This window comes from Armigeres subalbatus, chromosome 3 (genome assembly GCF_024139115.2).
Source record: "Armigeres subalbatus isolate Guangzhou_Male chromosome 3, GZ_Asu_2, whole genome shotgun sequence".
In the NCBI taxonomy this organism is placed as follows: Eukaryota; Metazoa; Arthropoda; class Insecta; order Diptera; family Culicidae; genus Armigeres; species Armigeres subalbatus.
Window position 1 is genome coordinate 250,325,343 of NC_085141.1, and position 12,906 is coordinate 250,338,248.

Genomic DNA, 12,906 nt, shown 5'->3' on the forward strand with positions numbered 1-12,906 from the left:
AGAACAAGGATAATTGTAGACTTGGAAAATGAATGAAATAAAAACATCATCACGAACATGGAAGAAACATAATATTTAATTATTGAGATTGGATGCCCAGAATTCGTCCGCGAGCTTGCAAATGTTTCTGCGCGTTTGAATTTCTGGTGAAAACAGGTAAGAAAATCAGTTTGTTCAAGTGCCGGTCAATTGATTAGCGTAAATAATAAATCGATATGCTGCCTTTTTTTCTGGTGGCATTCCGATTTGCAAGGAAACATTTCTCGTGCTTCAAATTTTGGAAATCATCTTGAAATGCAGCGATTATTACTAATGACAATGGATTTTGCGAAAGATTTACGCCGATATAATTTTTTTTTCTACCAGTGTGGCTGCTACTGCACTGTGGCAATTTTGACGGCCAAAATAACATTTTGCAGAACTTTCAAATACAATAAGTATTTTGCTGGAAGTTGCTGCAATCGGTTCCTTAAGCCCCAAACGCAATACAACGGAACGGCGACGGAAACGGAAAATTTGACAGTTAGCCCATATATTTTCTGTCAAATTTGCCGTTTCCATCGCCGTTCCGTTGTATTGCGATTGGGCTTTACGATCAGTTTATCTTCATGATGGTTCTATATTCAACTTGGTAGAGGCTTGCTTTTCAAATTTGTGGTCAATTAGCATGTTATGCAAATTTCATATTATTAAAAGCCTTTCTATAGGGAGCATCCATACATTACGTAACGCTTAGAGGGGGGGGGGGGTTGACCGAAGTGTGACAATCCATACAAAAGATTTAAATGATGCATACAAAAAGTGTGACGTAGGGGGCGAGGGAGTTGAAAATAGCCATTTTTTGCGTTACGTAATTAATGGATCTTCCCATATCGAATCGTGGTCAATGCACCATTCGTTGTGTATCCGTATTTATACCATTTTAATTTGCCGGGAGTAAAAGGATATAGTTTGCTTGGTTTTTATTATCTGTTTCATTTTCAGAAGTGAAATTTGACCATTAAACATCAAAATCTTAAATATGCGAATGCCCAGTTGGGAAAATGTATGTGTTTATTGTTTTCTTTGTTTGAAATATTTGGGGAACATGGAACAGAAACATCTGTTTTTAGCCATTCGATTGACCATAGTTCACAAGGTTCAACATAAACATTGTGTTCTTGTACAATACCATTATAAACCTAATTAAAACTACCAAGTTTTATTTAGGTTATGCGTAAGACAAGTCTTTGATCAATATATTCGGCTTCATGACAGTTTTCAAAATTGGTTTTATTAGAGTCCTCAAGATAATCATCAGGCCCCTAATGAGCTCATCAAGCATTTGACATTTGTGGTTTTATTGAACGTTTTATTACGATTTTGAAGTTAGCTACAAATCTTCCAATAAGGCTAATCTCGCGGCATTGAGCAAAGCAGCGATAAAACCGTTAAAAAACTTAAATAAATCTATTAAGCCTTGAAAATGTTACTTGGGAAGTCACACTTTTTGTATGAAACATTTCGATTTTTTGTATGGATCGTAACATTTTAGGCAACCCACCCACCCATCCAAGCGATACGTATTTTATGAATGTTCTTTCAGATGGTGCGATACGCACAGCATAGAATTTCTGACAATGACAAAACCACCATTGAACCATTTCACACAAAAGAGCTAGAAATAACTCCTATGTACATGACTGGTACCAAACCAGGATATCCTGGTAATACCGTTTCTATGAAAACGATTCCAGACAAATTTCTTTTCCCGGAAATCTGGAAAATTTATTTCTGGGATTCTGGAAACTCCACGACCAGCAATTCTTTCTTTAGGATTTTTGGAGAATTTCTCCTTCAGATACTTTGGGAAATTTCTCCTGCAAGAATTCTTTCAACAGAAATTCATCGGAACACTCATTCAGAAATCTTCAGGGCAATTCCTTTCTTATGAATTTTGAAAAATCCATCCCCCAGAAATTTATAGGAATTCCTCCTTCAGGAATTTGGAAAATTTTATCCTCCAATTATCCTGGCAGATTACTAACCGCAGCCCAAATGTTCTCTCTGATAACTCTAGGGAATTTCTCCCTCACGAATTATGAGAAATTCTTCTACTTCTACTTCTAAAAAGTTCCTTCTACTAAAATTCTCGTCAAATTCTTATTAAAGAATTCTACAGGTACAATACTCGGAGTGAATTAAAAATCTGAGAGAATACCCAACTTGGAATCACGTACTTCGTCTTCGACGTGTTGATGACTAGTCTAATCCGTTTAGCTTCGCTTTTCAGTCTGATGTGGGCTTCCTCCACCCTCTCAAAGTTACGTGCCATGATATCAATGTTGTCGGCGAAACGGACTGGACGGCGAAACGGAAAATGGACGGACTTCGTGAAAATCGTACCATTCGTGTCAATCTCTGCCCTTCGTATTACTTCCTCCAAAGCGATGTTGAATAGCAGACACGAAAGACCATCACCTTGCCGTAACCCTCTGCGCGTTTCGAAGGGACTCGAGAATGCCCCTGAAACTTGAACTACGCACATCACCCGATCCATCGTCGCCTTGATCAACCGTATCAGTTTATCCGGAACACCGTGTTCGTGCATTAGTTGCCATAGCTGGTCCCGATCGATTGTATCATACGCGACTTTTAAGTCGATAAATAGATCATGTGTGGGCACGTTGTATTCGCGACATTTCTGTGACGTACGCGTTCCGACGAACGGCGAATATCTGGTCTGTGATAGAGCGTTCACCGAGAAATCCCGCCTGGTACTGCCCCATGAACTTTCTGGCAATTGGTGTCGGCGGCATACAATTTGGGAGAGTACCTTGTAGGAGGCGTTCAGCATTGTGATTGTGCGGTAGTTGCTTCAATCCAGCTTATCGGCCTTTTTGTAGATGGGACACATGACAACTTCCATCCACTCCTGCGGCAGAACCTCATCCTCCCAAACCTTGGTAATCACTCAGTGCAGCGTTCTAGCCAGTGCCTCACCACCGTGTTTAAACAGCTCTCCTGGTAGTTGGTCAACTCCAGGGGCTTTGTTGTTTTTCAGCCGGCCTGAATTTCCTGGAGATTCGGAGCCGGAAGTAGCATGTCCTGCGAGCGTGCTCCTAGGTTCATTAACATACCTCCACCGTTGTCTGCCATATCGCCATTCAGGTGCTCTTTGTAGTGCTGCCGCCACCTTTGGATCACCTCACGCTCGTTTGTAAAAAGGTTCCTTACACCGGGTTTATGTCCTTACACATATCGGGTTGTGGCACGTGGCCCTTATGTGAACGGTTTAACTTCTCATACAACTTTCGTGCGTTATTAGCGCGGTACAGTTCCTACGTCACTTCACGGTCTCGAAAAAGTTTTATCTGCTTCTCGCCCGTTTGTATCGTACCACGTTCGCCCTCTTGCGGTGTTGCAGCAATCTCGCCTATGCTGCATTCTTCTCCTCAACTAACTGCTCACATTCGCCGTCATAATAATCCTTTCTCTGATCTGGGGCCACCGTGCCTAGTGCAGTGCACGACTCCGAAAGTTTTTGAGCGCAGACATACTGCAACGAGGTAGTGGTCGGATTCAATATTCGCACTGCGGTAAGTGCGTACGTTCGTGATGTTGGAGAAGCATTTACCGTCGATTAGAACGTGGTCGATTTGGTTTTCCGTTACTTGATTAGGTGATTTCCATGTGGCCTTGTGGATATTCTTGCAGAGGAAGAAAGTGCTTCGGATTACCATTCCGCGGGAGGCTGCAAAGTTTCTGCATCGTTGGCCGTTGTCGTTCGATACGGTATGCAGACTATCCGGTCCGATGACCGGTCTATACATTTCCTTCCTACCTGAGCGTCCATGTCAACGATGACGATTTTGGCGTCCCGTAGTGGGCATCAATCGTATGTCTGCTCCAGCTGTGCATAGAACGCTTCTTTCTCATCGCCGGGTCTCCCTTCGTGTGGGCAGTGCACGTTGATGATGCTGTAGTTGAAGAAACGGCCTTTTATTCTCAGCTTGCACATCTTTGAGTTGATTGGCTGCCCCCGAATCACGCGTTGGCGCATGCCCAGCACTATGAAGCCGGTTCCCAGCTCGTTGGTGGTGTCACAGCTTTGGTAGAAGGTAGCCTATCGAGGTCCGCTTTTCCACACTTTCTGTCCTTTCCAGCAGATTTCCGGGAGCGCTACGACGTCGAAGTTGTGGGGATGTAATTCATCGTAGATTATCCTGTCGCAACCTGCAAAGCCTAGCCCTGCAAAGCCATCTTCCATATAACGTACATATTCACATATGAGTTTTCACAACATTGTAAATTACTTTTTCTTGTTGAAAATTTACTTGTTGCCTACCGACAGTATTTATTTATTTGATGTGTAGTATCGAGAGCTCTCTCCCAGAGCTTCACAAATCTGAACAGTTGCAAGCAGGTGAGGTGGTGGCATTCAGTCACAGACACGAATGCTCACTATTGTACATCACAACCGCACGAAGAAATTGTCGGTCGTATGTTTCGGAGATCTCAGGGTTTTTCACACGGTTCTTCGCCACCTGGAAATATAAATGAACAGTATCGCTTGCTTGTTCGCCTTATTTGTTAAGTACAGTCTCAGTCGTTTCGGTTACGTGGAATCTTAAAATATGAAGCTATTAGGCAGTCCTGCCGCAATCCACGTATAAGCGAAATTCTCAATATGTTATAGATAGTCTCCGTTTAGGCTCTTCTGGAAGCAACTTTTGTGTATTTGATCGGATTGGTCCAGTATATGGGGTTTAATATTACAATTCAAAGCTTACAGTTTTCAGACTGTCTTGTACTTGACTTGACTTCGGCTTGAAGTCGAGTCAAGTACGTGACACTGAAGACGCAAGGTAAATTAAGTGGTGGAACTAAATAGGATTGTACAAAAACTCGTCTTATGACAAATGAAGACATTCCACTAAAAAGCTCAAAATAATTTTTTGTTGTTTTCTCGAAATTGTGTAAATGTTTTTGTTGTTTTCTCGAAATTATGTAAAATGGATATATCTCGGGTACTTATTCAAAAGGACGTATGTGATTTTGTAAACAAAGATTTATACGTCGATTTGTCCAATCCGATGGCACTCCCACGCAAACCAACACCACGAACAGGTAGCCGAAGCCTCCCCCTGTTTCAGTAGACCAATGTTTTAAATATATTAAAAATACATCCTTCTTGTTGACTTGTGGATTTAAAAAAAATATATATTTAAAACTCGTTACCCATATCACCGATTTTTTCGTTTCATCTTGTGCATTGAAGTCACTGACGATTTTTCCTCACCGCCGTGGACACCTGTTGCATATTTGCTTCTGCTTCTCACCATTGGGCCCCCTTTTGTGTGTCAATGTTCGGTTATATGTTGGAGCAGCTTGCCCAGTAGGTATTAGAAAGCGGATGTCGAGGTTGTTAGGTACTACAATGTTTTAGTCTATTTATATAAAATTATTTGAAATAGTCTGATTATTTTACGTTGCGTGAGTCTGTTTTGTACTGATGAAAACTAATTATATGGAACGATAGCCTTCTTTTTTCACTTGTGCGCGGCAACTTTGTTTAAAGTTCACAGTTGATACTAGGTTTAAGGCCTGCCCCAACGAAGAAGAGCAGATTTTAAAAGCATCGTTTTCTTTTCAACTCGACCTGGCCCTACGTTTTACTAAAACGTTCAATGTCTCTCTTCCCACAGGTACCAGCATTGGCTTCAAGAACATTGCCTCGAAGATCGCGTACGACTTACGTCTGTGACTCGATACAAAATCGGAGGAGTACCATTCGGTCGGTAGCGATGCTCCGGATGGTAGTGATAAGGGCGATGGCGGCGACGATGGCAACGGCGGAGGCGGCGACAGTGGCGGTAGCAGCAGTAATGGCGGTAACAACGGTGACAACGGTCACGGCGGTGGCAATAGTAACAACAACGGCAACAAAGACTGCGGAAGCGGTGACGAAACAACCACAAACAGGACAACTTCAGAAGATGATGGCATGCGAAAGACTACAATGCAAATGGGGAATGCAAACGCCACGTTAGCGCGTGGGTTCGTTGGTAGATACCATGATTTTGGTACTGCGGGTACGACATATATGACGACGGCGAAAATGGCGGCGACGAAGATGGCGGACGGTAAACCATACGAAGGTTTCACTGGTAATTACTACGACTATCCCAGCGATGCGTATGAACCCGTGCAGCGTGATTACGGGATAGAGCCGAACACCAGGGATTCCGCCACCTCGAAGGCAGACGGTGGCGACAAGGTGGTCGGCTACAACAATATATTTGCATCGTTGCTGAGAACTACTACCCTTTAGGATGTGGCGGCGGTAAGTTTTAAAGAATGTTGTCAAGTTTTTAGAGTGTTGACAGTTTAACTATAATCAATAGCCGAAAAATAGTATTCAACAAGGAAAGTCCTTTTTATAAATCCACACACATACACACAGTTGTTCAAGATGGTAGAAGATTAAACACGCAAATCCGTTGCAGCATAGTATCTCGTTGAAAGGGTATCCATTGATAATGAATGAAATACATACAAGTTTAGCTAATTCAGAAACTAACATATGATAATCTAGGAAGTTGATGGTGTGAAAAATAACTTCTCTAAATAACGAGCAAACAAATATTGGACAATTTCGACCATACCTTTATTCAAAATGATCAACATTCGTTTAAGAATTTATCTTTCAAATTTTGAAGAAACTTTACTGCTGCTCAAATCGCGAACACGGGTTATGATTTCCAACTATTCCGTTCTTTCACCTGATCAAAACTAAGTAGTTCTGTCCAAAACGAAAAAAAAACAAAACAAAAATGCCTTTAAAACGCAACTTAAAAATGGCGCCATCATCACCTCTTATTGTGTGAAACAAAACCGAAGTCATTCAACATTTCCCCCTGTTCTGCAACCGAGGAAATAATAACTGAGAAAAGACTTATATTCAAAATGGAAGCTCCCGGAATCTTTCTAGGTAAAACATATTGCAAAAAACCAAAACGACTGATTTTATCCGTGGGATTTGTTCGAAACCCGAACCCACAGCATCTACTACTAACTCTTTCTATAGAACTACTACTACAACTACCGCAGACACCTTTAGCGCGCGTAGTCACTGAACAGCACACCGACTCGTCGTCGTCGTCTTCAGCATCTGTCAATCGTAGCACTTTTGTAGGGCACACTGCACTCATTCACATTGTAGCAGCAGCAGCAGTAGCATCATCACCCTCATCGTCATCATCACTATCACACGTGTCTCCCACGTAGCTAGGCCGAATTTATATCTGAGTCCGTGTTGGGCGCCATTGTGGCGAACAGCTGAATCAGATCGTGTAATGTTGTATATTAAAAAAGAAAAAGAAAAAAAACAGTAAAAAAATATGTATTGCCACTAGATGTCACCCTGTTATCGCTTCCCACACCGTCGTCGTTCGCCGTCAGAAGTGTGCGAACTGGTATGTGGGCGTGTGTTTTGTAGTACTAGAATAAGCGTGGAAGAACATGTGTGCTACCCAGTACGAATGCAGTTGAACGTCAGTGTGTGTTTTAGGAAAAAAATTGTATATAAATCTCTGTTTTCCTTAACAGAGCTAAACAAGCCAACCGAGCTACGAAACGAATATGTTTAAGAAAAAAAAACGGGAAAGCTCATTCTTAGTGGAAGCAGTTTAACCTATTTTTATGGCACTTTTTTCAAGTCGTAATCAAAATTTATAGTTAAATGAATTCGCTGGTATTTGCTATGTAGAGATTCTATCAAAGTTTATTAAACCATGTCCATGATTTTTGTCATGCGATTGCTACGGATCTTAACAGCCTAGTACGCTGATATGCATTGTACTCGAGCCTGGTAGTCGATGTTGTTGTCCATGCACCGACCCCAGTCGACTCGGTGATAGTTTCGCCGGGATAGCTGCCGCTGACTTACTGAAGTGGCGACTTTGGCCACTACCGGTGGGTTAGAGCCAAGCTCCTGATGGAACGATTTTATTTATTTTATTATCCGTCGGCCTCTCGAAGACACCACCGACGCCAGGTAGATGACTCCAGCTGGACCCTAAATATCGTACCCATCAATATATGGGCCGGGGCCTACGGCTTTACTTCCTATCCAAGGGAAGGCGGGACCACACACTTAACTTTTTTACCGGGATCTCAGCAAAATGTTAAACTTTTACCGAGTTTCGCACAGCCGTGCCCCAGCAAACATGTTTTTTGCCGAGATTTCTGTCAAATTTGCTGAAAATCAGCAAATAATTTGCCTAAAATCATTACAAACGTCATTTTTGCCGCGATCAGTTTTTATTTTGCTGGACTGTGCGGATTTTTGCCGAGCTGCAGAATTAAAAACTGAGTGTGCAGATATTTTTCATCTCAGACAGTTTTGGGCATTACGGCGCCGCCGACATTTTTCCATCGACCAGATTTTGGAAATATTCCGAAAAATATTCAGTAACAATTCCTAAAAAAAAATTCAGCGTGAATTTCGAAAAGTTTTCCATTGGAATTCTGAAGAATTTCAATGAAAATTCCGGAAAAAAACCGGTTCATATTCCCGAAGAGTTTCCTTTGTGAATTCTGAAGAACATCCAAAGAACATCCGAATAGTTTTTTTTTTTAGAAATTCCAATGAGTTGTCGGTAAAACTCTTAGCAAAAAAATCTTTGAAAATTTAGTTGGAATTCCCGTGAATAAAATCCCGTTCTTATTTTGAACAAATTAATGTAGAAATGCTGAAAAATTTCCTATGGAATTTACGTGTTTCTTGTGGAATTATGAATAATTTCCTGTTGAAATTAAATTTAGGATAATTCTCCGAAAAATTTCAGTTGAGTTTCAGAAGATTTCTCCATGAAATTTCCAAGAACTTCCTGTGAGAACTCCGAATACTTTTCAACGGAATTTCCTATGGATACCGTCCAGGACCGAAATCCGCCTACTTCGTGAGATATCAATAAATCAAAAGATGTTTAAGGTGGTTAATTTATAAATAATTTATCTTATCCTGATCTTATACTTCACAGTAAGCTTTTTGGCCATTGAAATGGAAAGTAGGCCTTGAAATTAAAAAAAACGTGAAAAAACAAATCGCCGCTCAGCAAACGCGATTTTCAGGTGACATTTGTTGACGTAATTGTATCGAAAGTGACTGTGTTCAAATTGCAAATCGCATTTAAAAGGTAAGATCAGCAGAATAAAAACCAAAGGGATCGTTTCTCAAGGTGGCCTCGTCTCGAACCGTTGACCTCTTGATCTGTAGACAGTGACACTACCACATAGCCCACTATAGATCTATAGTGGGCTAGAATTAAATTGGGCACATATTGAAAATTTATACTGCCCCGGAGGCACCTAAAATATTTTTTTCTAGTTTTTACGCATTTTTTTTAAGCTAAATCTACTAAAAAGTCATAGAATAAACACTCTAAACATCCTAGTATCAATGACAAAGTGGTAGATAATAGTCTAAAGAAGCTATTAACGACTAATGCTTCTATTATGTGGAGTAAAATTGATGCATTCAGACGACATTTCTATGAGAAAGTCTGAAAAATCAACAAATCTCGTTTGATGCATCTCTAAATTTCCATGGATTTGGCTGAAAATTGGTCAGGAGACTCCATTTAAGATACTCATTGAAATAGAGGGGTGGCACTTTGAATCTGGAATGCTTTTGAAAATGGTGAACAGGTCTACTGAATAGCTTGAGTATACGGATTTCGATGCACCACGGTATTCGGTGGAAATTCCATAGATTTCCCTTTGAAAATCACGAAAAGTTTCCTCTGAATTTTCTCCTAAGAATTACCGAAAAATTTCCTTTGGATATTCTGAAAAATTTCTTTTGAAAACACCAAAGAGTTTCGTGTGGAAACTCCGAAGAATTTTCTTTGATTTTTTTTCCCGAAGACTTTCCTTTGGAAACTTGAAAAAAAAAACCATTGAAACTTTTAATGAATTTCCTTTGGGAATTCCTACAAATTTCCGGAATGAATTCCAGAGAATTTCTCGAAGAAATTCTGACGAATTTGCGAGGGAACTTTTACGAAACGAAAATTTCAAAGAATTCCCAGTGGAAAGTCTTGGAGGAAAAAAGTATAGACAGTATAGAAGGAGTAGAGACGAAGGCAAAAGGAAGAAGGCAGGAAAATGAAAAAAAAAGAACAAAGATGGAAGATTGAAGAATAAAGAATAATGAACCAAAATTGAAAAAATTGGAGCAAGAATAAAATAAAGATAATTAAGAAAGAAGAATAGAACGAATAATAAACAATATAGAATGAAGAATGTAAAATATAGAACTTGTCTTGGCAAGAATCAAATGCAAGAACCAAGAACAATATTGTCGGCGTAGCACCAAGTTAGAATTCGGAAGTCGGGACTTCCGAACCGAACTTTCTTCCGAAGTTTTATTTGTCAAACTAATTGATGCGTTGTTTAGCGCATCTTTAGGCGAATCCAGCGCACTACTTCCGAAGTTGGGAAAGTTGCCTGTATCTGGAGAAATATCCAACTTCGGTATAAAAAGCGGTATAACTTTATTCCGGATAGACAATAAATATAGTATTGTTGCTTTCTATGCTGTCATTAAATTTGTGCTGCACAGACGAAAAAAAATGAAAGCTCCATTAAAATCTGTTTCTCACGATTTTTCAGTTTTTGGAGATTTCAGCAGGCATTGTAATATCATCTGAGCACAGGATATTATCTTTGCTTGTGCTTAGATATTATCCCTAATCAAAGAGCACTTTGGAATGATATTAAGGCTTACTCTGCGTCTCGGATGAGGTGAGACGTTTCGAATGAAGTGAGAATTGTCGATACCTCCCATTTGAATAACACGGTCGTCTTACGTGGGAAAGTGTCGAAATCGACAGTTTTTGAGTCATATATTTAAAGTTACACATATTTAAAATTTGCGAGTTTTAGGGGGCAGCAGGAGCTATGTATATCCAAGGATGTGCCAATTAGTCATTAAAAATCGTACCGATTTTCTGTCAAAATCGTACCGGTTGCTGATTGGGTGAAAATGACAATCGATTACTTCGATCGGCGGTATCACATTTTCAAAAGGCAGCTTGTTGTTACCTGGGCCGTGTTGCTGGATAATTAAATTGAATTGTATGACAAATTCAAAAGTTTGTTTTTTAATTTGTTGGGTAAAATTAATTTATGCTAGGCTGCTAATGATCTTCTTCTTCTTCTTATTGGCATTACATCCCCACACTGGGACAGAGCCGCCTCGCAGCTTAGTGTTCATTAAGTACTTCCACAGTTATCAACTGCGAGGTTTCTTAGCCAGGTTACCATTTTTGCGTTCGTATATCATGAGGCTAACACGATGATACTTTTATGCCCAGGGAAGTCGAGACAATTTCCAATCCGAAAATTGTCTAGAAAATTGTCTGGCACCGGGAATCGAACCCAGCCACCCTCAGCATGGTCTTGCTTTGTAGCCGCGCGTCTTACCGCACGGCTAAGGAGGCTGCTAATGATGTATGGATGATTTTTAAAAGTTATGCTAATTTAAAATACTCGATTTGAAGCATTATTGACCAACTTTTTACCCATTTCACTGTAAAACTCTTACATCTTCTTGTAATATTTTTTTTCCTGGTAGTACTTAGCATCCTTTATTACGAATTATGGAAGAAGAGAACGAGAAAACATGATTTTTTTTTACATATACGGATTTTGCATAAAAAATATTTGGAAGCACTGGCCACCATCCCGTCGAAGCAATCGACTGAGGAAACAACAAGGCAGTTGCAATTCTATTGTCACATCCTATCCTAGATTTGATGATGGTTCTGATAGCCAGAGCAGTTCGAGGTTTGTTCACGTTGCGAGGGCGTTGCTACAACAAAAGCAGTGAAGCAATGTTTTTCCATAGCGAACATTGCACTTTGTTTACTGAGCGGATAGATAACTAAGATCGATATACCATTATTTCATCAGTATCTTTGCTCAGAAGATCTAATGATGGGATGGATTGCAATGCTTGGATTTCAGCGTTTTTAGATTGTCTTTTTCAGCCTTTCGTTTTCAACCTTATGTAGAGATCTCCTTTAACAACTTGAAATCCTTGAAAGTTGTCGATCGTTCCTCGCAGTGTACCAGGATGTGTCATGTCGGCGAGTTTTGGAAATGTTTGGGAGTTTGGGAGGAAATGTTTGGCAGCCTCTTAGCTTAGTATCAATTAAGCACTTCCAGAGTTATTAACTGTACGATTTGTATTCTTCGGAAAGGCGAAAAAAAATCCCGCTCAAAAACTTTTCAGACCGTTTAGAGATTCGACCTAGAGAAGACCAAAGGATATCTTATTATTGAGAAAAGAGAATCAGAATACCAAATTCTCAAAGTTTCTTTTTCTTTTTCGTTGGCATCACATTCCCCGTGGCATTATTGCGTCAACTCGTAGCAGCTGAGTGTCCATTAGGCACTTGAAAGATACATAACTGTGTGGCTATTATTTCCGCATTCATATATCTTGACTCTTGAGACTGACGCGATGAAACTCTTATGCCCAAGGAAGTTATGAAAACTTTCTAAACCAAATCGAGGTCGAACCCAGCCACCTTCAACATGGTCTTGCAGCAAAAGACTCGACCTTTCAGAACTAGTTCATTTTTCGAAAACACTTTCCTTTTTTCTGTTCACATGCCTTCCATCGAACTCAAGATCCAAGGGTGGACCACACTTATATAAAAAAAATCAAAATCATTTTTTCAAGACTTATACCCCCTGAAAATAAAGTTTTTACTCTCAGAAGCTTCTAGCCAGATCTGTCAAGTTTAAGTGGATCCGAGCTCAACGAGCATGAAGCGATCAATGGTGGATTTACTAAACGAAAGCGTGGGCTGAAAAATAGGTGATTTTTTGTTGGCGCTTGGTGTGTTTTGG

The 12,906-nt window shown here is 40.2% G+C and overlaps 1 protein-coding gene across 13 annotated transcripts in view; it reads left to right on the forward strand.

The window, feature by feature from the left end:
• Positions 1–6,892, forward strand: part of LOC134223425 (serine/threonine-protein kinase MARK2-like) — a 448,377-nt gene extending 441,485 nt beyond the window's left edge. For all 13 annotated transcript variants that reach the window (XM_062702579.1, XM_062702562.1, XM_062702563.1 and 10 more), the window contains one exon: positions 5,688–6,892. In XM_062702579.1, coding sequence (XP_062558563.1) covers positions 5,688–5,746 — 59 coding nt within the window. In that variant the 3' untranslated portion in view covers positions 5,747–6,892. The remainder of the gene's footprint in view (positions 1–5,687) is intronic.
• Positions 6,893–12,906: the final 6,014 nt, after the last annotated feature.